We start from the raw sequence: 26,270 nt of genomic DNA on the forward strand, positions 1-26,270 counted from the left end.
TAGTTACTTATTCTTTAGAGTGATTATTATATTTTTTTAAGTTTTTTTCTTTTTTTTAAGTTTATTTATTTTGAGAGAGAGGGAGCATGAATGCAGGAGGGGCAGAGAGAATCCCAAGCAGGCTTTGCACTGGAAGCAAGAGCCCGATGCGGGGCTCCAACTCACGAATGTGAGATCATGACCTGAATTGAAATTAAGAGTTGGAAACTTGACCGACTGAGCCACCTAGGCGCCCCTGAAGTAATTATGATATTTGACTAAAGTCAGAGTAAATGGAGTAGTTAGAAATTATTTCTCACTTTAAGATACGTGAGCTTAGGACTTTGCAGGTGTGTGTATATATGTGGAGGTGGGTGTGTATACTGAAATGGGTTGGGATTTAAACAGCTCTTGTTTGGCTAGATAGATTCTTTCAAATGTGTATGATGTGTATACCTGTGTAACCACCACCAGTCAAGATGTAGAGCATTTCCATTATCCCCAAAAGTTCCTCTGTGCCATTTCGCAAAGTTTTTTGTCTTTTCCAAAGCTCTGTGTAACAGGGCTAATAATAATTCTACCTAGGTAAGGACTGGTAACAAGCAAGGTGTGTAAGAGCCCTGTGCTTATTGTTTGACACATAGTGAATGCCATGTCATTATTAGTATTCCTTCTTTCTTGGCTTCTTATCTCTATAAGGAATACAAGCAGGTCTTTAAAAAGAATCCGGTTTTCTACAGTAGAAAAAGAGAAGAAAATATTCCTACGAAGAACATAGAACTATGTTGTTCACTCAGTGTCATGGAGTGTCAGGGTAGGTAAGGGGAAAAGGCTTAGAACCAAAGACAGGCAAATGTTTGATAACAGGGTAAAAGCGAAGTAAATTCTGGCACAACTACTCAACAGTATATTCTGTAGCCAGTAATGATCTTTATGAAGAATTATACACCATGACAAAATACAGTTAATGTTATGTACCAAAAAAGCATACAAAATTATTTCTGCTTTGAGACTACAGCTATATAAAAAGCATACATATAAGAAATGACTTGAAATGAATTTTCAAAAACAAGGGTAGTATGATTTGGGTGATTTAAAAATTTCTGTATCTATAATTTAGACCTGCTACTGTCTTAACTGGATCCTCACCAGGTACATGTGACTATTGATTACTTGAAACGTTAGTTCAAATTGAGATGTGCTATAAATGCTAAATACACACTGATTTCTTAGAGTTGGTATGAAAAAAGAATGTAAACTATTAATTTTTTAAAATACTGACTTTTTAGTGAAATTACAATAAATACACTAGGTTAAATAAACTATACTATTAAAATTAATTTTACCTCTTTTTACTTATAAAAATGTGGCTACTAGAAAACATAAAATTATGTATGTGGTTTATGTTACGCTTCTATTGGGAAATTGTTAGTTTAGGTTTTCTGTAAAGCCATTAAATTATGTCTGTAATGAGGAAGGACTGAAAATAAGGGACTACAGCAGAGATTTATAAGAGAGTTGAAAGATGGGGCTGTTCAGATGAGAGGAGAGAGATGGAAGGTAAAATTGTGGCTCTTAGTGCTCGTTTTGAACACAGATGGAGAGAGAGAGAGGAATCTAGGAAAGCCTGTTGATTTCTAGGTTGGGTATGTCAGTAAGGTGATAGGCTGTTCAAAGGATAGTGAACATGGGGCAAAATAAAAGCCCCATGGAAGGAGCTTGGAAGGAAGTTCAAGGAAGAAGGGTCGAGGCAGCCTAGGTAGTCTAGTGGCTCTGGGAACAAGGAAGGACGAGAACCCTGGAAGCTCGCTTGCTTGCACATTTTGGTGAGACCTGGATGGCTCCTGCCCTTTGCTTGCAAGCACTGATCTGATCTGGATGTAGGGCCTTTGGGACAGGAATTGGATTGAATGGGGAGGAGCTCAAACCTTTGGTTTCCTCTTTCTTTATAGTAGGCAGGGTTTATTAGCTTAAAAGAATAAGATTGAGAGGAAGTCCTAATGCGGTAGATTTCCAAAGCAAAACAAACACATAAGCCTCAAATGACATGCCAGTCTTTTTGATCTCTTTGTTCATTTCTCTCCTGATTTGTCTGTGTAGGCCTTGCAAGAAAAGCTTTGGAATGTGGCTGCCCCATTGTATTTGAAGCAGAGTGATTTGGCCTCAGCAGCAGCAAAACAGGTAAACGTACCGGGACCTTCTCAAATGGATCTCTGTCTAGGAATTGTCTCGTCTAAGTTGGAGTCAGAGGCTTTCACATGGCTCCACGCCTCTGTTGTGGCCTCCCCAGTTCCAGCCTGTGACAGAAGTTAGTGATATGAGAAGCAGCATAATTAGGGGACACAGCACTGGCTTGCTTGCTTCCTTCTTCCCTCCCTCCCTTCCTCCCTTCTTTCTTCCCTTCCTCCCTTTGTTCCATCCCTCTGTCCTAGGGCAGAGGGAAGAGAAAGGGAGACAGAAAATCCCAAGCAGGCTCCGCAGTGTCAGCACAGAGCCTGACTCAGGGCTCAGTCTCACAAACTGTGAGATCGTGACCTGAGCCAAGATCAAACCAGATGCTTAACTGACTGAGCCAGCCAGGTACCCTTTAACTGGATGATTTCTAAGATGCTTTATTGTTCTAAAAATATATTATTATCAGTTTGTATTTTAGATAGACTAGAATCCAATAAATACTGTCATAAATCGTTCATCTGAAAGTATAGCTGAACTCATTTTGAGGTTGTTTATATTTTTAGCCTGTACCATCTCTTGAATGTTAAAAGGTCCTTATGTTGTCCTCAGTTCATTAAGTAGCTTTTAATTATATTTGCCTTGAATTTATTTCTGTGTAGCTTTGAGCAGTTTCCCTTCATTCTTAGGTATTGGGATTTAGTGAACTCTTCTCTGGGTCATGTCTTCCAGACTGGGAGTCGGTATATGACCGAGTCATTATGACCCAGTAGCAAGCTAAAGATGGTGACTGTGATTGTTAAAGTACAGTTCACTAGGGGCGCCTGGGTGGCGCATCGGTTAAGCGTCCGACTTCAGCCAGGTCACGATCTCGCGGTCCGTGAGTTCGAGCCCCGCGTCAGGCTCTGGGCTGATGGCTCAGAGCCTGGAGCCTGTTTCCGATTCTGTGTCTCCCTCTCTCTCTGCCCCTCCCCCGTTCATGCTCTGTCTCTCTCTGTCCCAAAAATAAACAAACATTGAAAAAAAAAATTAAAAAAAAAAATAAAGTACAGTTCACTAAGTAATTTCAGGTCTATTTTAATTAATTATCACAGTAATCCCATTAGGTTTAATAAGAATAAATATTAAGTCCATTTTATAGATTGAACAGTTAAGGATCAGCAGGTTAAATTCATAGAGCTATAGGTAGTAGAATTAGGGAATTGAGCCCATAGCTCCTGATACCCACAGTGTTTTGTTTCCCTTGTTCTACTTGATCTTTCATCTAACCTAGATTCCTCCTCAGATCTGCTCTGTGGCTTATTGTAGGGGAATAGAGCCTAATGACTAGTACTCCAGAATGGCAAGGATGGGACCAGGGAGCAGTAATCTGAGAGGAAGAGGGGAAAGGAATCCTCATTACTAGGTTCCAGATACTGTACTAAGTGCTTTCCATGCTCCATTTTATCCTTTAAATTTTATGACTTTGGGGCTGTTTCTTCCCTGTTTTATCTGATAATGAAACTGAGGCACTATATAATTGTCTTACTGCCAGTTGTGGGAGAGTCTGGAGTCCTTTCTCTGACCCCAAAGCCCTCAAAGGAAGACAAGCACAGATTCGGGAGAGAAGTATCATTGGATGGGAGTAGCTGATTTGGATAGAAGAGAGCAAGAGCTTAATGCACTGGGCTTGAGCTGAGGTCATAGACCTTGTTTTCTGCACTTGTTCTCTCTCCAGACTCCCTTCAACAGACCAGGCCCATAGAACAGTCTGTCTGGATGACTAATACGGGGTTAATGGTTCCTGATGCTAAATCCTTGAGGACTTTTCCTGGGGTTGGGTGTCCATACACAGTGTTTATTCATTTGTACCCACAGTTTAAGGGTAACAAACAGTGCTTTACAGTTTTATCAGTGATTAAACTTTTAATATCTTCACGTCATCAACTAAGATGACTTTGTTACCAGATGAAAGTCTTTTTTTTTAAATTTTATTTATTTTTGAGAGAGAGAGCAAGTGAGCATGGGGGTTGGGGGCGGGCAGAGAGAGAGAGGAAGACAGTCTAAAGCAGGCTTTAGGCTCTGAGTTGTCAGGACAGAGCCTGACAGAGAGCTCCAACTCAGAAGCCCTGAGATCATGACTTGAGCCAAAGTCAGATGCTTAACCGACTGAGCCACGCAGCCACCCCAAAAGTCTTTTTTTTTTTTCAAGTATTATCTTTATTTGAGAGAGAAAGAGCAAACAGGAGAGGGACACAGGGAGACAGAATCCCAGGCAGGCTCCACACTGCCAGCACAGAGCCCTCTGTGGGGCTCGAACTCACAAACCATGAGATCATGACCTGAGCTGAAGTCAAGAATCGGATGCTTAACCGACTGAGCCACCCAGGTGCCCCCCCGAAAATCTTTTTTTTTAACTAACAAAACAACTTGCTCTCTTTTTGTAAGATATACTAGAGTAATTTCTCACAACACATATTAATTTTTATCAAATTATCCTAATTTCTGTCACCATAGGCACTTAAATATCTCAGTTCAGTATTAAAACTCAGTTCAGGGGTGCCTGGGTAGCTCAGTTGGTTAAGCATCTGACTTTTAATCTCAGGTGGAGTCTCAGTCTCAGGGTCGTGAGTTTGAGCCCTGCATTGGTCTCCATGTTAGGCATGGAGCCTACTTAAAAACAAACTCAGTTCAGAATTGCACCTAGAATTCTGTGTTGCTCTCAAGACCATTATGATACTTTTACTGATTGTTAATTACCTTTCCTTATAGATCATGGAAGAGACCTACAAAATGGAGTTCATGTACAGTGGTGTGGAGAACAAACAGGTGGTGATTATCCATCACATGAGGCTGCAGGCCAAAGCCTTGCAACTTATAGTAACAGCACGGACTACTCGAGGGTAAGATGTGTGGCTGGCTAAAAGTGAGGCACAGTCCTTTCAAAGACGTTTCCAAATGCATTCAGAGATCTCACCAAAGTTAATGAGAAGTGAAAAGATTCTTAGGAAAGATTAGCTAAGAGGTATACAAACTCTTCATTTTCTCAGATATTCCAAGTTCTATCTTTGGAACAAATTAAGTCTCTGGAAAACCCCTCCAGTGGCTCTCTGTTGCCTACAGCACAACATAAGACTTGATTAGGCAACAATGACATTCTTTTTGGTCCTTGCTAGATTTCTTTAAGAATTTAGTGCCAGGAACCATTTTTTCTCTTCTGAAGGGACTAGTAGGCTCTCCGAGGCAGTGAAGACAAATTAAGAGAATGTGCAGTGTAGTGAGACTACCTTGTTCAAACCCAGACCTCTCCACTTCCTAGTTGTTTGATTATGAATGGGTTTTTTTAAGCCTCTCTGTGCCTTGTTTCCCTGTCTGTAAAAAGAGAATGATGACAGCATCTGTCTCATGGGGTTTTTATGAAGAATAAATGGGATAATACATGTAGAAGCACTTAACATGGTACTTGGTACATAGTAAGAGCTCACTATCGGACTTTCTAATAGAATTGCCATATTTCATTGGTTCTAAGATGCACATTTAAAATTTTAACTTCTCTGAAATTTTGATTTTATACTTTTTTAATTTTGATTTTGCCATATTTTGATTGAAAGTGTTTTTATTGTCCGTTTCTTATTTCATAAAATAAAGGTGCATCTTAAGAATGATGCATTGTAGATTTGATACAATGCAGTAACTTGTTCCCAGGTGGAGGACACATGTGATGCTTAGTCAAGTGATTGTGTCAGTCTAAATGTGGCATAGAGAAGGAAATAGGAGTGTTTTTAAGCACTGAAAAATACCGAGGCAGAAAGAACATTCTGAATGTTTTTTGATTTCTTCACTTATTTTGATCTAGTGACCTGATAAAATCTGGTAGTGATTTAATCTTAGAGATAGCCATACATCCATTTAACAAATGTTTAATCCCTACTATTTGCCAGTCACAGCTGAGCAAAGACAGGTGCTTGTGTTGGCATCTACACTTTTTTATTTAAAGAAAATAGATATGTTCTTCACTTTATGTATAATTACTAAAAAAAATTTTTTTTAATTTAAATATTGCAGATTAAGTGAAGGTTCCCTGGTAATCTACCCCTTCTAAAACAACTGTCAACAGACTCTTCCCAAGCCAGATAAACACATCTACATTATAAATGTGTGCGTATTAATATAAGTGGAGGTATACAAACTCCATTGATATACTTTGTGTTCTGCCTCCTTTAAATTTCATCCAACAGTATTTCTTTTTTTTTTTAACATATAATTTATTGTCGAGTTAGCTAACATAGGTTGCATACAGTGTGCTCTTGTTTCGGGGGTAGATTCCTGTGATTCATTGCTTACATATAACACCCAGTGCTCACCCCAGCAAGTGCCCATCACTCATTTCCCACTGCCCCCCCACCATCAACCCTCAGCTTGTTCTCTGCACTTGAGACTCTTATGGTTTGCCTCGCTGTCTGTTTGAAACTGTTTTTGCCCCAACAGTATTTCATTTTTCCATGTCCTTATACAAAGACTCTAATATATTTGGTCTTTGTGCTGTAGTAATTTATATTTTCCATTTGTGTGCATTCCTGCTTCTTTTCTTCCCTTTCTTTTTTCTTTTCTTTTCTTTTCTTTTCTTTTCTTTTCTTTTCTTTTCTTTTCTTTTCTTTTCTTTTCTTTCTTTCTTGGCTTTTGCTGGATTGGTTGTTTTCTTTATATCTTTGTTTCATGCAAGGGTTTGAAAGTTCTGATCCTGCTTCTCTTGTATGTGCTGCTGAAACGAGGATGAGTTCTGATCCTACTTCTAACCTTTTCAAGTGAGAGGCAGTACAAGACAGAGGTTAAGAGGACTATGGTTCTTTGTTGCTTAGACTCAGATCTTGATTCCCACCATTTGGAAACTTAGTAACCTTGGACAAGTTACTGAATATTTCTGTGCCTCATTTCGATCCCTGGAAATTAAACTAGGATAATAATAGTATCTGCCTCGCCCTCATAGGGATATTGCAAGGATTATCGAATTATTATATGTAAAGCTCTTAAAATACTTGCCTGACTCATTCAGACTAAACACTTGTTAAATGTTAGCTTATATTAGTTGTAGAAATAGTATTTTTACTTATTTTTACTTACATTTTTAATAAACATATTCAACTTAGCACAAAAAATTAAATAGACTTTTTAATCACCTTTATCACAGTCACCTCAGATCAAGGTGAAAGTTCTAATGTGTTTTTATTTCATTGTCTCATACTGTTAAATAGTTCGGAATTAAGTTTCAGCTTATTATGTTTTTATAATGTATTTATTTTAAGAATCCTTTCTTAAAGTATGCATTAATCTTTATAAGTACTTTTTCAAAATGAGTTAGCTCTAACTTGCTCACTCATTTGTGTATGTGTGTGTGCCACAGTTGCTTTTTAAAATTCCTTGTCCTTTTTTAAAAAAAATTTTCTGTTTATTAATTTTTGAGAGAGCGAGAAAGCAAGCACGAGTGGGGGAGGGGGAGGGAGGGGGTGAGGGAGACACAGAATCCTAAGCATACTTCAGGCTCAGAGCTGTCAGTGTAGAGCACAATGTGGGGCTTGACCTCATGAACCACAAGATCGTGACCTGAGCTGGTCAGACGTTTAACCGACTGAGCCACCCAGGCACCCCTAAAATTCCTTGTTCTAATTCACTATTTGACAGGAGTGCATTCTCTAGTAATTGTTTTTCTGAATAAGTATGTAAGTGGTACACTCATTGAGACCCTGCATGTCCGAAACTGCCTCTCTTTTGCTCTTATGCATAATTGGAATTCTTTCAGAACTCTGTAAATGTTGCTGAGTTACTGTTTAGTATTTAATGTTACAGTTAGGATATCCGATGTCAGTCTGGTTCTCTTTCCTTTGTTTCCTTATTTTTCTTGGTTCTTTTTTTTCCTCTCTGTTTAGAATTCAGAAATTCTACCAGGATGTGTGTAGATACATGTTTTCTTTCAATGCTTTTAACTGACCTTCAGTGGGACTTTGAAGTATAAACTCTGCTTTTAGCTCAGGGATCTTTTCCCAACCATTATTTCTTTGATTACTACTAATTCCATCCACTCCAGTCTGTCATACTGGATGTTGTGTCTTCTGGATCTATTTTCCCTTATATCTTTTTCTCATAATTTCAGTGTCTTAGCTTTTCTACTGTATATTCTGTGTAAATTCCTCAATGTGCTCCTTTTTTTTAACTTTTTTTTTTTTAATCTTTTTTTATTTTTGAGAGAGCCAGAAAGACAGAATGCAAGCAGGGGAGTAACAGAGGGAGAGGGAGACACAGAATCCTAAGCAGGCTCCAGGCTCTGGACTGTCAGCACAGAGCCCGACGCGGGGCTTGAACTCACAAACCGCGAGATCATGACCTGAAACGAAGTCAGACGCCCAACCGACTGAGCCACTCAGGCACCCCTCAATATGCTCTTTTAAGTTATGACTTCAGTTTTCATCATTTTTCAATATAGTATTCCTTACTTTTGAGTTGATTTCATTATTACTGTTCATTTACCAGAATGCTTTCTTCAGTGTGCCCTTTTCATAGCCGTTTCTCTTGCTTTATCAGTGCAGTATCCTTTCAGATCTCCTCTTTAATCTCACTGAGGTTATTTATTAGAATTAAAAAAAAGATTTTCTGAGCTTTCTTGCCTTGACTTTCTCTCACTGAGGTCTGCTTGGTCTCCTTTACAGCCCTGATCATAGCATCTAATGATTTTCCATTGTCTTTGCATACTTATAAATGGAAGTAGATCAGTGTTTGGTTTCCCAGTGGACTTTACTTTTCCTCTGCTTTCCTTCCTTACCCCGAGAAAAAAGTGGAGGTTCTTAGTGATAAAGGCCTACTTCATATAGCATGTAGGTGAGGCTTCTTGGTCTGTTTTGGGGTTTGGAGGTAGTTCCCAAATCTATTTTATGTTTTACTATTGGGAAGTTCTACAAGATGACTCTATATAGGCAGACCCCACATTGATCCTGCTTGGCTGAATTGTTTTCTTTTTACCCCCTCCTGAGGTCTCCTTTCCAGCCCTCTTACTCCTGGGGATCTTTAGTGGGTGAACCTCACTGTCAGATTGCAGTTCCATTTCTGGTAGTTTATCAGAGTTAAGAAAGTTTCAAGTGCTACCTGTTCTTTAGGAAAAGAATTCAAATGCATGTTGTTTGTAGAGTAAGTTTCCATTTGTCATTTCTCATTTATTTGTTCATTCAACACATACTTATTGAATAGTTGCTTGTGCCAGAAAATATATATCAAAATAGTTAATATAAAAGTCCCTGCTCTCATGGAGCTTACATTTTAGTAGAAAGACTAAACTAGGTTATTAAGAACCTTGACACCTTTTTCTTGCCTGTTTTTATATAAGGAGAGAGTATTTGTCTGTTTTTCCTCACTGGAATTTTACTCCTCTAATGAATACAATATTAATGAAAATAAATACAAAGTTTCATTTGGAAATTACAAGAAATAAAAAGAAAATGAGTGGCTGTGAAACCAGAGAAGCCAAGTGAGGAAAGAACATAGTCCTGTCTATGGGCAAAGTAATAACAACACTTCTCCCCTTCTGCATGAGAATTTGACCTCTGGTTAACTTTCTAGGTATATTCCCTGGAAACCTGGTATATCAACTGTATTTACTAGGTAACACTGTGATCATAAAAATTGTCACTGAGAAAACTGCATATAGACCAGAAGGGACTATTAGTAAACTGTAATTGCCTGATGCAGACACCATAGCTTTGGGTTCTACTGAGTGCAGTGATTCTTTTAACTGGGCACATCCCTTGTGGGGACCCTGGAGGGTATACCTATGGATTTGTTTCAAGAGATGTTAGCACCTATGGAGCATGAGGCTTCTAATCCAGGCTGGCCTCCAAACTCAACTGACGTAGATGTCATCTCCTTGTACCTGAGCTGTCTGTCCACGGCAAGATCACAGCTCCCAGACAGCTCTGTGGACGGCTGAATGGAGTGCGGTGAGGACTCCTGCAGGGGAGGAACGTGGCGCTGGATTGCCTGCAAGCTGTGCTTCTGCCCTGTATCCTTAGTGAGTCTGATGCCAGGCACGGTCTATGACAGCCCTTGATTTTGAGTGTTCGTTGAGCCTGATAGCCACTGAAGTGTTTTAATTGGGTCTTGGCATTCTGGCAGATATTTTCCCCCTAGGTCCATTAGGAATCTGCTCTTCCTTTTAGAGATAATTTTGATAGTGTAATCCTCTGATTTCCTTTCACGTAGGCTCAGGTTTCTGGGAATTTGATCCTCATTCCTCAGTTCGAAGATTACGTAAGCCAAATATATGTATGTATGTTTGCTTTTCTCTTTTTCTACAGAGTTGACCCCTTATTTGGGATGTGTGAAAAGTTTTTACAGGAAGTGGACTTTTTTCAGAGGTAACTATTTCATTACCATCTAGCTTACTGACTCCTGGTTATGCAGATAACAGCACTTAGAGGGCAACAAGAGCAATCAGAAGCTAGAATCCTTGGTTTAACCCACGCATCCAACCTGTTATCTGTGGTGGTGTGCCCTCGCGCATTTTTTTTAGGGGTATGTAAACTTCTTTAAACTTAGCTAAATGTGCAACAGTGGTACAGTAAAAATAGCGGGAATCATTTGGATTCAACATTCAGCTGGGCCACAAAAAGACAAGTATCTAGATGGTAAAACAAACATTTTTGTTGAAAAATCTCAACAAAAAAGTTCTTTTCCCCACTGTTCTTTATAGAGAAATATGGAAATTCAACAACAGTAATCTACAAAAAATTGTTCCATAATTCTGTAGGTAACCTTTATTTTGTAGTACAGCTATGTTTTCTCAGAGTTCTGTATGAAATAAATTGGTTAAAACAGATCTAGTAGGTGAATGGAAGGCTTAGCGAAGAATTGGTAGTTGAATTGGTGACCAGACATGTGATGTACTGGCAATACAATACTAGGAGGAAAGAATTTATAGGATTTTATAGTCTAATATTTATTAAGTCAGATATTTCACTCTTCCACCCCTTATCCCTGCCCCCATGAACTTCATCAAACCTGAAGTTTATATGCCTATACTTTTGAGTCTTCATCTGGGTGAGATAGCTTCCTGTAGGGCTGAGTTGCAATACCATGCTTCACCAGTGGGTGCTGCTCTCTAGCAGATGATACACTCCAGTTTGGCTCTTTAAGATCCTAGCTTCACATCTCAACTGAGTTCATGCGTTACTTTGGTTTAAAATTTTTTTTCTCCCTCCCTCCCTCTTTCCCTTTTTCTTTCTTTCATTCTTTCTTTCTGAGAGAGTCTGTGCGAGCAGGGGAGAGGGGAAGAGGGGGAGAGAGAGAGAGAGAGAGAGAGAGAGAGAGAGAGAGAGAGAGAGAATGAATGAATGAATGAATCTTAAGCAGGCTTCATGCTCAGTGTGGAGCCCAATGTGGGGCTTGATCCTACAACCCTGGGACCATGACCTGAGCTGAAATCAAGAGTTGGATACTCAACCGACTGAGCCACCCAGGTGCCCTTGGTTTTAGATTTAAGATGGAGAGTCTGTTTTTGCACATTTGAGTTGAAGAGACTTTGAGGAAGGTGATAGCTCTGGTATGCCATAGTTTCTCATCTCTTGCATAGAGTTGTACATTCTTTCTTAATTCAGCCCCTGAGTCCCTGCACTGCTATTACCTCAGTGAAATATTTTTCGACTGTCCCCTTCTATAAGGCAGGAGTACTGTGGAATCAGAGCTGGGAGTGAGTTTATTTAACATTTTTAAGCCTCAATGCAACATCATTTTCTCTGAATCTCTGTGTTCCTTTCTACAAATATAAGCCCCATTAAGATAGGCATTTTCTTCTCTTTTGCTCACTGTTACGTCCCTGGTGCCTGTGACAGTAGTTGGCACTTGCAGTCTTAAAGACGTATTTGTTAATTAATGAATCTATAATATGAAAATAATGATTGTAACAATGCACAGGATTGCTGGGAGGATTAAATAAGATCATGCCAAACACTTGAAGAGTATATCTGGCACATGGGGTATTCAATAAACAGGCTATCAGGATGCTTATATCACCAAGGCGTAATTATCTAGGTGCCTGGCTTTCTCATTCAGGGACCATGGGCTCCTTCAGTTCATCACTTCTCCTACCTTAGGATTTGGCATATGTTTGGGGATCATCCTGTGGTAAATGAATGCTTAGTCACTTGGCTTCTGTTTGTTCCTGCAGGTGTTTTATTGCTGATTTGCCCCACCTACAGGACAGCTTTGTGGACAAACTTCTTGACCTGATGCCCCGACTCATGACATCCAAACCTGTAGAAGTTGTCAAAATTGTACAGACCATGCTGCGGCAGAGTACCTTCCTACACCTCCCCCTTCCAGAGCAGGTCCTGTCAAGTCTGTTCAGACAGTCAGAACTGTTGACGTTGGTGATCTTCTTTGACCAGTTGAATAGCTGGGCTAGAGCCTTCCCTCTGATTGGCTTTCACATGTTCACCTGTTAATAATGAGACAGAAAGCTGCACGGATCATGTTTTGTCGCCCAGGGATGACCTGGCTTCAGGATCATTATGTTTTTTTCTTGCTTGCAGATCCACAAAGCTTCAGCCACAATCATTGAGCCAGCAGGCGAGTCAGACAACCCTTTGCGGTTTACATCCGGGTTGGTTGTGGCCCTGGATGTTGATGCAACCCTGGAACATGTGCAGGATCCCCAAAGCACCGTGAAGGTCCAGGTCTGTCAGATTTTGGTCCTCATAGAGCTTCTAGACCATGTGTTGAAGCATTTAACTTCAGCAGCCCTGTAATTTCTACCTGAGGGACAGAAAGTGAGGAGAGAGAAGAGATGATTCTTAATGGTAAAGAGTCTTGATGTGAATCCCATCTCTTCCGCTGATTGTGGTTTAGAGCAAGTTACTTTAAACTCTGAACTTCAGATTCTACAACTGACAACTAGGAACAATTGACACTGAAAGGAAATGAAGTATATAAAGCCACTGGTACCCAGTAAGGGTTCACTGAATGACAGGGGTCTTTCTAGTCTTACAATGTGAAGTTAAAACTTGGTATTTTCAGGGCTGCAAGCAAACTGTAATAAACAAATCCTTTTCAGGCTGTGGATGGGTCCACTTGGTGAGCAAAATTTATGGGTTGAAAAAAATCACTAGGGAGTATTTTTTCCTAAGTTAGACATATTAGAGACACATGCCAGATGCAGTAGAGATACCAGTCAGTTTAAACAGTCTGCAATTAAGCCCCACAAAAATACTACCCACTTGCCCATCCATCCACCCATCCACCCATCTACGAAGTAATGCTTACTCACATGATGAGCACTAGGGTTGCAGGGGTGAATGTGTTAAATTCTTGCCCTCAGGATGCTCAGTTTCAGTGAAAGACAAATAGATACGCAGTTATAAAACAGAAGTTCAGTCATCATTCAGACATGCACAGAAGAATACTGGGGCCTCTTAATAAATACCTGATTGGTCACGTACTATAGGCCTAATTTTGGGAACCCATCTGCAGCACTACCTTCTGAAAAAAGACCCAGCCATTTAAATGAGCTGACTTATTCTCAAGAATAAGAGACTGACTGGTTCACTAAAGTAATGGAGTAATGTACTGACTCAGCTTCTGACTATGAAACTAGGAAGTTTCAAAGACAAGAATGGAGGGGAACACAATATGCCACTCTAAATATGCCTCTTTGGCATAAAGAATATTTGGGGATCATTGTTTTTGAGAGGCCACAGAACCTGGAGAATCTCTAAAAACAGAGAAGTTGCCCTTTTGTGAGGGAAATTTACATTTATAAGGGAAATCACCATTTGTAAAGGTGTCTCCTTTGTACCTGGAAGAGAAGGATTACTAAATCTCTAGAAACTCTTTTATCAGTGAAGCAGGCACCAATTTAAGTTTGCACAACAGGGGCACATGTCTGGCTTTGTTGGTAGAGCATGAACCCCAGGTTGGGCATAAAGATTAATATTTATTTACATATATATATATATATATATATTTTTTTTTTTTTTTTTTTTTTTTTTTTTTGCATAGCAATCTTACCTTAGTTTATTGTGCTTACCTAGTAACCTCCCATAACTGGCTCCCTCCCACCGCAACACCTTCCTTTGGTCTTTGGTGGAAGATGGTATTTAAGGTGATGTCTTGCGCCATTTCAGGGAGTTAATCAGTTTTCCTGGGTATTTCCTATGTACACAGGATGTTTACATGTTTTAAACTTCTGTTTTTCTCCTGTTTATCTGTCTTTTATTATAAATGTGATCTTAGCCAAGAACCTAGAAAGGTAGAGGGAAAATTATTTTTCCTCCCCTACAGGCTTAATTCCAATTTTTAGCTACTATAAAAAATTCTGTAATATATTTACAATACACACACACACACACACACACACACACACACACAGTGAGACAATTTAATTTGGACGCTGTGGTTGGAGGCTGAGGAAAAGGAAGACTTTGTGGAGACACTCATGCATGGATGAGGTCTGAAAGGATGAGTAAGAGCAAAGGATAGGGGTTGAAGGAGGTATTCTAGGCATAAGGGATATGAATAAAAGTAGGGACACAAGCACTGACAGTAAGTGAGTACAATCTGAGGACAGAATAGCCTGGAGCCAGCAGGGAAAGCTTCTGGAAGAGGTAAGAATGAGTCAGGCCCTGAAGATTTGCCTGTGGTGACAGTAGAGGGGGGAAAAAAAACTCTGGCTTCCCAGCAGGAATCTTTTTTTTTTTTTTTTTCATTAAGGAATTCTTTATTATAAATCATAAGGTGTACGGAGAACTAATTCTGAGTTGATGCTGCACATTTTTGGTTGGGTTTTTTTCCCCCATATTAGTGGTTTTCTACCCTACCTCCACTTTAGAGTTACTCAGAAAACATTAAAAAGTAATGATGCACAGGCCTCAGCCTACACCAGTTAAATCAGAATCCAGAAGGTAGGCCCCATGACTATACCAGTATTTTTTTTTTTTTTTTGAGAACTCTTATATGATTCTAATGTGGAGCTAGGGTTGAGAACTACTGTTTCACATTTATCCCTGAAAAAAGTTCAGCGATCAACTAAGCATAAATGAAATTACAGGCAGATTATTTAAGGGTCATCTGCTAGACTTTACTAGAAAATGTCCAGAGCCACCCTACCAAGTGCATGGCCAAACTGTTTGGAAGCCTTCACAGGTGGGGAGCTCACTGTCTATTTGCAGGACAGCTCTGATGGTAGGAACGTGCTGTCCAGACCAGCACTTTTTCTGTTTTGGACAGATGAGAGGAGATTATTGCAAGAGCACCTGGTTTGGAGGGTCCCAAGCAGACCAGGTTCAGTCACTAGCTGTTGGCAAAATCCAAAGACCGAGAGACAGGTGGTAGTGAAACAAGACAGCAATTTATTTCAGGGACGAAATTCACTGAAATTATTTCACTGGGAAGACAGCAGGCTAATGTCTCCAAGACTGTCTCCATAGTGCTGAGAATACTTCCAGGTTTATAGAAGGAAAATGTGGACAAGGTGGGTGGGTACATGCAGGTGGGCAGTGAAGGTCGTCACTCCTTGTCCTTGGGCCAATCGTGTGGGGTCTTGCTGGCTCAGTGCAGTCATTACTGCTTGAGGGGGTAGTTTTGGTTCCTGTCAGGAGATGCTTTGCCTTCTGGGTCTTTTGTCTAAGTTAAGAGATAGGTTGGAAAGAAGAACTGAATTGATGAGAAAGTTTGGGGTAAAAAATGGAGGTAGTTGAAGTCCTTTTTCATTATGGGACAGGTGGGCTGAGACCTGCCTCTTCAGAGTTGCATAGTTGAAAGACCTGTGTAGTTCCCTACTTTGTCCTTATCAGTAGATTTCCATAGTCCAGGCCATGTGGTTCTAGGATCAGCTGTATTGGTTCGTGTAGTTCGTTTGTACACCGTGCAATGTGAGGGGCCCTCTGCATAGATAGCTGTGAGGCTCCCCTACGATAGTGAGGACAAGGCTCTGGCCATGTGTGAGATTTGAGAACTAGCCAGTGATTTGAGCTGTTAACAAAGAAAAAAAAAAAAAAAAGACAGCCCAAATTGGAGCCATTTGACCCCCACAACAGGAAACCAAGACTTAATTACAGTTTCGACCCATTCCAGGAATGTGTCCTTTCCATTTTGGACGACTCCTGGGAACATTTCTCTACTTGCTCGATACTCAGTAAAGCCAATTAGATCTTCAAACTTACGTGGTTGAATTTTGTTTTTTAACAGAGCAGACCCTTTGTTGACAGAGCTATAGAAAGAGCTTCCTAGCTGCTTATAACCTCGTGGAGAAAATGCAGTCACAAAATTATTCTAAATGGTTGGTGGTTGGTGGTGGGTGCTGGCCTGTGATGCGATTCAGAGCCAGGCAGGGAGCAAGTCACCCAGATGGGGGTGTCTGGGAAGGCTTTTCACACTCAGATTAGTACTTTTGCCTATTCTTGTACTGAATAGAGGCACTTTATTCCTATCACTTCTTCACCATGAATTCAGGAAACATTTATCAAATACTGCTTTGTGCTGGGGCAGAGAGTACAGGGATCTCAACAGCATTACCTCCCACTCCTGGAACAGTTTTTAATGAAAGCTGGTATCTTCTTTCCCTCCTATTTTGGGGTTCACAACAGACACTCCAGTTTTGTTGAAAATTCATGGCTCTTCTATTTCTTTTTCTCACTTCTCTCACTTCTTAGGTCTTATATCCAGATGGCCAGGCTCAGATGATTCATCCTAAGCCAGCAGACTTCCGGAATCCTGGCCCAGGGCGCCACCGGCTTATCACTCAGGTGTACCTCTCCCACACTGCCTGGACAGGTAAGGGGTCAGTGGGCCAAGGTGGACAGGAGAATATGCTCCTGGGGATGACACTTACCTTGAGGCGTTTGTTTTTTTGCACTTTGAGAAATACGTGGTTCAGTCAGGCCTGCTGAGGACTGTACTTAATTTCTTAAGGAGTTTGAAAGCTTAAACTGGCTGCATTTAGACTAATTTGCTGCAGTGCTTTGATTGCTTGCAGCACAAGATTTTGTCAGAAAGTATACAGGAGATTACAATAGAATGGAATCTCCTGGAAAGAGCCCTCGGCTGGATGCCAGCATACTATTTTCTTGTCCTAATTCTGCTACTGACTTGCTGCATAGCCTTGGACAAGCCACTCTCCCTTCTGAATCCATTTCCTCACCTTCCAAATGAAAATGATAATTCTCAAGCTAGGAGTTGGTTCTGAGGTTTGCTCTGTCTAGAAATGAAACAGTTTCATGTTTCTTACCCCAAATTAAAATCATTCTGTCTTTGTATATGAACCATTTAGTTCATTTCCCCCCAAACAAGTAAACTATTACTGCCCTCCCCTTCCACATGGGCTGGTTTAATGTAATAATTTAATAATTTGTGAAAAGATAGGGAGGTTATGTAAGTAACTTTAAAAATTCTTAAGAATAAAATGGAAGAATACAAGTGCATGGGACATTACATTTCAAGCCTGTAAGGCTGCTTTAGAAACTGGAAAAAGTGGGGGGAGAATTGGCCTCACTGGTATTTTCTCAATCATTGAAGATGATTCAGAGCATGGTTGTTATTGGGGAAGGTGTTTCATGACACCAAATTTGGTTTATTTTAGACTTAAGTGGTTGCTTTCTAGACTTTTCTTTCTCTATATTACTTACATGAGTGACTTAATGCCCTTATTAATGGTTTCCCTCTGTCAGGGGTGTTAGGTGGGTATAAATGACATAATAAAGTTTTCACAAAGAGGAAGTAGTGCTCTTGAATATCAGGGCAGCCCCTTTGGGGGTCTAGTCAGTGACCCTGGGCCTGGCCCAATTTAGGGGGCATCCGGCAATGCTTTACCCGGGATCTTCCTCCCCGAGCATCCCTCATTTCATATCCTTGCTGCCTGGAATGTTCTGCACTATTAGCCACCACAGGAAGGTAGAGAATTTCTTATTCTAATCTCTTCTCATAAAGGGATCCTAGACTTGATAGCTAGAAAGATAGGCCATGGGACAGTATTGTTTTGGAAGGCCCACAACTCAGAGAGGCAGACCACAGCATGCTAGATCTCAGAAGAGCCTCAAAGTTCTTAGAGGGGCCTACCAACTTGCCCTGGTCACACAGTAAGTCATTGCCCGAACTGGGGCTACCAAGCCGTCCTGAGCCTGAAGAATTATAATTCATTCAGGATCACCCCCTTTGAGAGACTGCTATTACAAACCTCTTTTTTAATTCTCAGCGTAGTGCTAACTAATGTTGGGAATTCTCCCATTTAATTTGTTACTGACTTTCCCATTAGCATGAAGGCACCACAAGAGCAGAGAACTTGTTAATCATCTTGACCTCTGTATCTCCGATGCCTCTCTATCATGTGTCCTTTGAGCCTGGAAGGTAGTAAGTGCTCAACAAATAATGAAAATTGAATACAGGATTTTCAGTATGCCATTAAAATTCATTTAATCCTTAGACCAAGTTGGTGGTGGGGAATTTAGTGTTCTGTTTTTCATTTTATACATGCATAAATGGAGGTCCACATAGCTGGTCAGCGGTGGCACTGAGGCTGGCACTCACATTTCCTAACTACCAAATCCCTTCCGACCTGGGACACCAAAGTGAAACATGTTCTCCTTCTGAATGCACCTGTGCCTTCTTTCTCCTAATCCAGGAGATGGGGCCTGGTGCTGGTGGGTGTTCCTCCATGCAGGCCTTCAGCAGCTCTGTACCAGGGGCCTCTCCTCTGGGAGGCAGGAGTCTGCCATGTCAGAAGCTTTGAGTCACGCCAGCCAGGTTCCAGATTCTGCCTCCCTTGCTGAGTGATCCTGAGAAAGTTATTTTACCTCTCTGTCTTATTTTCTTCATCTGTAAGATGGAAGCAAGAATGCATACCTCGTAAAAGATCTTCCAGGCATGATGAACAGATTACATGGTTTGTCCCACATGATCTTTTGTTCCTTTCTCCTACTGTCTCCTCTTGTTGTCTCTCCCCTCTCCTCTGCTCTGATGGCAATGGCTGGAATTGCCATTCTTACCACATGCAGGTGAGGGAAGGCATAATGAACAGGTGGGGTTGAGTCCTGACCTCCCCAGGATTTGGCTGAAAGTGCTGTGAGAATCAGGGCTAGGTTTTGGTTGGTGGTTGGCAACAGCCATCTGGGACTGAAAGAGGGGATCATACATAGCGGGAGAGCTGATATTTGAGCCTGATGCTGGAGAGCAGCACTGGCTTCATTACAGTTATACCCAGGCTGCTGTCAGGTGTCCATACCAGTGGCTGGTAAGTGGTGGTGCCAGGGCTGCTCTCTTGGTCTGGCTAGTTTGCTCTGGCTGGAGAAGAGCAATTCAGTCTCTGCTCTCGTCCCTAGAGAGAAGTCAGGATGTGACTAGGAAGAGGTCTGGGGTGGGGGGCATTGAGAAGTCCTGGGACCTCTGCCCTTGTTCACTTAGATCCCTCCAGCCCTCATTCTCGTCCCCTATATATCTAGGCATTGGGCTCATCTTCAACACTTGCACATTTTGCTCCCAAGTTTATTCTATTCCTGGCCCTTTGCAATGGTCTTTAAGTTTTTCCGGAAATTCTCTCCCCCTCCTTTATAGAGACCACATGGTTAACAGATTAATTGCTTCAGTTTTGAACTGGGCTCAAATTCTGTCAACGGTGTGGATTTGTGCAGTCACTTAGAACCTCTCAGAGCCTTGAGACTTTTTGGGGATTGTGACAGTCTTTCATGGTGTGGCGGGGTGCATACTCTTCAGGTGATGTGCTTGGCACAGAGCAGGTATTCTATTCCAACGCCTTCCTGGGCTCCTTCCTCATTCTTCTTACAGACTTGGTTAGAGTGCTGTGCTCCATTGTAACCGTCTCTGTCTCCAGCAGTCAGCAACTTGAGGGAGGGATTACTCACTCTTACTGGGGCCTGCCACATGCAGACACAAGATCAGTGCCATAATGTCATGTCATTTAAAGAATGAAAGGTTTAATGGCGTGATTTTAGGTGCCTGAAACATGTTCTTGTTCACTGGTGAGAATTTTTTTGCCAGAAGTGTTTCCTAATCAGGGCCGCTTCTCCACTAAGATGGTAGAAGATGCAGCCTTCATGCCTGAGCTCAACCACACAGGAAGAGCACGGTTATCTGGGCATGAGAATCAGCCATATGTAGGCCCGTTTGGCCCTCTCTTAAGGCTAGAAGGCCTCCGTTTTTAGCTCCCTTCTGATCCACCATGGATCTGAGCTGCAGGGAGCCCACAGAGATGTGGCGGAGAAGCCGCACATCTGCAGGCTCAGGCTCAGCCTCACAGGATTCAAGCTGGGAAAGTGTCTTGGTTTGGTGAGGGGGAAGGGATGAGGGCAGATGAAGAAATGTTTAGAAACCCTATTGCTTCCATCTTTGATGTTGCTTTTATTTGACATTTCATCCCAGTTCCTAGCAGTTGCCCTCATAGAGGATTTCTTTTGTCTTTTTTTTCCAGAACCATGCCAGGTGGAAGTCAGGCTGCTGCTGGCCTACAACTCCAATTCCCGCATTCCAAAGTCCCCCTGGATTGAGGGTGGTGAGGTGTCATCCCAGGTGGAGACCAGCATCGAGGGCACCATCCCCTTCAGCAAGTCTGTGAAAGTTTACATAATGCCCAAACCTGCAAGGCGCTGAGGCACAAGCAGGTTTTAGAGCCGAGGCTGGAAGGCCCTTCTTAGCTATCAGAGTGAGGCAGAAGCCTAGAGCACTTCACCTGGAAATGGCGTAAGGGCATAAGGAGGACATGACCCTTTTAGTCTTGTCTAGTATCAGATACAGGATAAATTATTTTCCATTAAAAATCCAAAAACCTTCAAATCTACACCTCCTCCTTCCCTGTCCCCTCATATCTCCAATAAAGTTGGGAAAACACCTAGGTGTTCCAGTTCCTGGTCCTTAAAAAATTAGGTGGCTATAGGTTCAACATTTATATCACATGGTTACATTCCTCAAGTATGAAACAAAGATGTAATTTTCTAGTCACCTCCAAAGACTTGCTTATTAGAGCATAATCTTGTTTCTTACATCAGTAGTCTGTTTGCCAGGGCCCACTCCTTTCACAGGTGTGCTTTTTCACCATCGACAGTTCCTGAATGGCCTTAGACGTCGCTTTCTTGCTGAGAAGCTCTTTTCCCAACTCAGGCAGTAGCTGTGCCAAGGACTGAAGGAGTAGCTAGAGAATGAATCATTTTCATCGCTGAGGGAGATTCTTGATCTTGCCTGTCATTACCCTAAGAACCAAAATAATACATAAGGGCCATATTTTAGGAAAAACAAGGATTATGGAAAAGAGGGATCCAGTGTAAGAAATAAAGTCCTCTCCCACTACACACTACGTCTTTGATGACTCCAGTTGGAGCTGCGTGTGAGTTAAGGGTGTAGCTGGGGTGTAAGAACAGTAAGTGCACCAGAGATGTTAACTGTGTGAGGGCTGTGCTACTTTACCTGTCATTTAATCCTTGCTGCAGCCAACTGAGTCTTCCAGAGACTTTAGAGTGAGCGGTCTTGGGAGGAAACCTGTACAGTAAGTAGTAAAGCCTGTATTCATTCAAATCCAAGATGATTCCAAAGGCCTAGGCTGTACCAGCTCAGGGAAAGTATATGGAAAAAAGCCTTCAGATCTTCAGCTCTCTATGCCTCTGTTTCCTCATCTATAAAATAGAGATAATTATACCTTAAATGTTATTGAATGGGTTCAATCAAATAATGCTTGGTAGAATCTGAATCTGCAGCCAATCTCGATCGTATTTGGTACGTGGAAAACTTATAAAAATAATAGGAAGATTATAGGATTACTCAGGTGAAGCTGGAATTTTAATTCAAGCATGTTTGGCTTTTGCTTTAATGCACTTGACTTGTGCCCAGCAGTGTTGTAAGCCCTTTGCATGAATTAACTCCTGTAATCCTCACGACCACCCTCTGAATAGTTACACTATCATCTTTGTTCTACAAGCAAGGGAGTTGGAGTTCAGAGAATTGAGTAACTTGGCCTCAGTCACACAACTAATAAATGACAGAGCTGGGGTTTGAACCCAGGTAGTCTGGCTCCAGAACGTCTTACCTGCTAGAGTGGGACTAAGGGAAGAAAGATCTTCACAGCGCTGCCTTTTCTAGTGTACTTGCTTGTTTTGTATATCTCAAGGATGCGCCATCAGTGGGCTCTTCTGTGTCAACAAGATACCCTGGCAAAAGTGCTGTCCCTGGTGACAAAATGAAGCTGGGAGCTAGGCCGAATCATAGCACAGCCCTTACCCAGGCATCTAATGATGATTGCTAGGTTGGAGTGTAGATGAAAACAATGAAACCCATGGCTGCCAACTGAGCCCCTCATGCTATAGCTTTAGAAAGCCTCCTGGGAGAAGGCTGTGCTGCATCCTTTTCAGATCTAGTACCCCTGCTATAAAAATCCTTTCAGGTTATCTCCCATTTTACAGGTGTAGAAACTGAGGTTTTGAGATTATGTTTTTCTCCTAAGGGGCAAAGCTAGGACTTTGTCCTAGGTCTTAATACCCAGAATATAGTATGTTTTGCACCAAAGGGGGAGATACACTAAGGGGCAGATTATGGCTTAGTGTTAAGATAAGTTTTTAAAAGGTAGGTGAGAATTAAATGGGATACATTAGGAGATAAGAAAATGTCCATGTTGGATGTGTTCAAGCACTCATTGAACAAGCTCCTAACAAGTTTATTGCAAAGGAATTCAAGTATCATATGAGAGATTGGGTCCAACCTTTTAAATTCCTTTTACCCTGAATTATCAGGTTCTGTGGAATATGAGAATCTTGATTTTTCTGCATCTGTTTCCACACTTTGAATGAAGTGAAAAAAATGACCTTATATTATAAAGACCTGAAGGGGGTATAAAGATCACTCTGGTGTGGCACCTTCATTTTAGAAGTGAATGTACAAGCCCAGAGAGAATCCATGGTGAAGCCACGGCTGGAACCCAGGCCTCCTGATTCTTAGTGAATATGGTTTCCATAATGGGTCTATTGTGCTTTGTAAGCAGTCTCCCTTGCACCCAGCAGGCAAAGCTAGAAACCTAGGTGTCACATTGGACTTCCTCCTCACCCCTCATGTAAACATAGCCATCAAGTCCTTTAAATTCTGCTTAGATGTTTCTTGACTCAATTCCCTTCTCATACTCAGTTTCTGTCCTAGTGCAGGCCACCATCATCTCCCCTAAAATGGGGCATTAGCTTCCTAAAGATTTTGCCTCAAACCTTGCCCCTTCAGTTCAGTCTTCACACAGCTACCAGAGTGATCTTTCTAAAACCCAGATCTGTTCATGCCCTTCCCCTGCTTAAGTCCCTCTCAAGTGGCCCACTTCTGTCCCAGGATAAAGTCTAAAGTTCTGTCCCCGAAGGCTCTTCATGCCCCTCCCCTGCTCTCCAGCCTCATACTGCCTTTGCAACACATTCTTGTACTTCTCTGGCTATAGAGAAGGTCTGTAGTTCTTGCCAACATTCATCATGCTGTTTTGTCTCAGACCTTTGGACCTGCTGAGCCCCAGAATATATCCTCAAATTGTCTCCTTTGGTTCCTTCTCATTCTCCAGAACTGAGCCTCATTCTGGAGCCTGTCTTGTGTCTCCTGTGGGCTTGGCACATGGCCTCTGTGTTCCGACAGCCTTCTATATGTTCTTTAAGGATATTTATTTAAGTATTTATTTCAGGTTCACAAATGGAAACCTCTAAAGAAGGTAGGCAGGGGAAAAGGAGTCGTGCAACCTGGAGGAAGATAATAGACTTCAGTTCTCTTCAGTCAGAGCATAGCTTCTGTCAGAAGACAGTTGTCATTCAGTTCTACTCAGTGGTTTGTAAGTGTGGGCCTGGGGGTATAATATCTTCCAGTTCTTCCAGAAAAGCCAGAAATCTTCATTTTCATGTAAAAAAAAAAAGCCACTAAAAATTAATGTTAAAATTACTCTGAGACAAAATAGGTGTCTAGGTAGATTTGTGCCAGTTTGCAACATTGGTACCATCACTCTGTATTTAATGTCTGTTTCTTCCAACTACTCTGTGCGTAGACGCACAGTGAGAACATCTGTTGTATCCCTGGCACAGCTACTGGCACATACCAGGCAGGGGAAGAATGAATATGATTCCAGAGCAAACTTAGCAGTACCATGGCATGCCTGTAAAAGCCAGCCCTGGGATTCGTGTTTCCAAAAGGACTTTATATTTGGCTTTGACACGATTGACTTCTGCAAACAGAATTATAGGGTACCCAGAAAGCACTTGGCAGACTTCTCGTCTTAGGAACCACTCAAGCTAGAAGAAATTAAGTGTGGGCAGAGGGAGGGCTGTGCTGCCTACAAATCAAAGGGCTTAATGATTAAGACATGGGACCAAGTATAGTGTCACGTGGAAAAATAGCTTTTCTCCAGGTTCTGCACATTTCCAGCAACGACCATGGAGAACAGATTCAGAAATTGGAGCTGTTTATTACCAGGTTCTATACAAAGTTTAATAATGTCACTGCCAGATACTTCTGTCTCCAAGAAGATTGTACTAAGTTCTCTATAATGTGGAGACAACTCAGGAACACTGATTACACCCACACCTAATGCAACACCCACTAGAGATGTCTCACTTTACATTCCACTTAAAAACAAAAAAGTTGATTGCATCAATAGAGAAACAGTCCGAATTTTATCAAACACCCTCTAGCCGTATAGGTGCCTGGCTTTTCTGAGCTGAGTGAACTGAGACCTAGAAAGATCCTGTATCTGTCAAATTGCTGGTGGCAGGAAGGACACTGAGCAGGACTTCCTCAGACCTCCAGGCTAAGTCAGGTCTGTGAGGATCTCACTCCCATGCCCTCCCCCCTCCTTTTAAGAAAGCTCTAATCCAGTGTGGGGCTTCAACTCACGACCCTGAGGTCAAGAGTTGCCTGCTCTACCGACTGAGCCAGTGAGGTATCCCACTCCCATGGACCTTTTAAGGTGGTGTGTAGCAGAGATCAGGACACAGCATTGGGTTCTAATCTGATGACTCGGAGACAAAATAGGTGTCTAGGTAGCTTTGTGCCAGTTTGCAACATTGATACCATCACTCTGTATTTAATGCCTGTTTCTTCCAACTACTCTGTGCGCAGATGCACGGTGAGAACACTGCCACTTCCTTGCTGGGCAAACTTGGAGAGGTTCCTTCACTTTCCATTCTAGTAGTCTTAGCTCCCCTTTTCTTGCCAAGCCACATCTTAAATTGCTGTTTGGTCTGTGGATTGGCTGACCAGTCAGATATCCAACTGGGCCAAGCAGGTGACAGGCTCACATGGAGCAAAACCCAGCTTTCTGGGGTCGTGGCTTCAACAAGGGCTGAGGTGGACAATTGTATTTTATTGTGGCTGTGATAGACACTTGACCTAGTAAATGTTTAAAATTTGCCAAATGTTCGATGAATAGATGAACACCTGTTCTTTAAGACTCAGCTTGTGTCCTGTTCTTAGTGATGTCTTCTACTTTCCCTTCTATTCTGGTATGATTAGGCCATCCTTTAGGTCACCATTAGACCTTGTAACTATTATAACATTAACGCCTGTATCATCATTATCTGTAGATTTGTCTCTCCCACAGAATTAGAATTTATTCATTTCTCTACCCCCAGGGCCCAGCAATAACTGGTCATATGAAAATCAGTCTCAGTAAGAGCCTCTTAGTAAATGGGCATGAAAGAGAATGAATAAATAAGAGTAGATAGTTCCTTTGGGCTTCAACATTCTACAGATCTATGAAATAAGCTGCTATGTTATGAACCATAAAAAGAAATGTTGACTTTACACGGCACACCTATTAATCAAAATACAATGACAACAGTGGCTTCAATTTATTGAGTCCTTACTACATGCCAAGCAGTATGCTAAGACATGGTATGAATCACCCCATTTAATACCTACAAAATCACTCCAGGTACTAATTATTATCCCTATCTGACAGATGAGAACAGTGAAACTTTTAAGAGATTAAATAAATGCCCAACCAATGAGTGGCAGGAAGCCACAGTTCAAAGTCAAGGCTATTTGACACCAAAGCCCATACTCCTAACTCTTTAAAGAGGGGGAGGAATGAAAACTAATGAGATGGTGATAATTTATTACAGTTCATCAGTCTCTTCTAAGGCTTCACAAAGGACATGTGG

General features: G+C 41.5%; 1 protein-coding gene across 1 annotated transcript in view; it reads left to right on the top strand.

Moving 5' to 3' along the window:
- Positions 1-21,000, top strand: part of INTS4 (integrator complex subunit 4) — a 118,169-nt gene extending 97,169 nt beyond the window's left edge. The window contains exons 17-23 of the mRNA XM_043580138.1: positions 2,080-2,160; positions 4,903-5,033; positions 10,470-10,529; positions 12,338-12,497; positions 12,702-12,845; positions 16,818-16,938; positions 20,585-21,000. Of these exons, the coding sequence (XP_043436073.1) occupies positions 2,080-2,160; positions 4,903-5,033; positions 10,470-10,529; positions 12,338-12,497; positions 12,702-12,845; positions 16,818-16,938; positions 20,585-20,763 (876 nt within the window). The 3' untranslated portion in view covers positions 20,764-21,000. The remainder of the gene's footprint in view (positions 1-2,079; positions 2,161-4,902; positions 5,034-10,469; positions 10,530-12,337; positions 12,498-12,701; positions 12,846-16,817; positions 16,939-20,584) is intronic.
- The last annotated feature ends 5,270 nt before the right edge of the window (positions 21,001-26,270 follow it).

This window comes from Prionailurus bengalensis, chromosome D1, assembly GCF_016509475.1.
Source record: "Prionailurus bengalensis isolate Pbe53 chromosome D1, Fcat_Pben_1.1_paternal_pri, whole genome shotgun sequence".
In the NCBI taxonomy this organism is placed as follows: domain Eukaryota; kingdom Metazoa; phylum Chordata; class Mammalia; order Carnivora; family Felidae; genus Prionailurus; species Prionailurus bengalensis.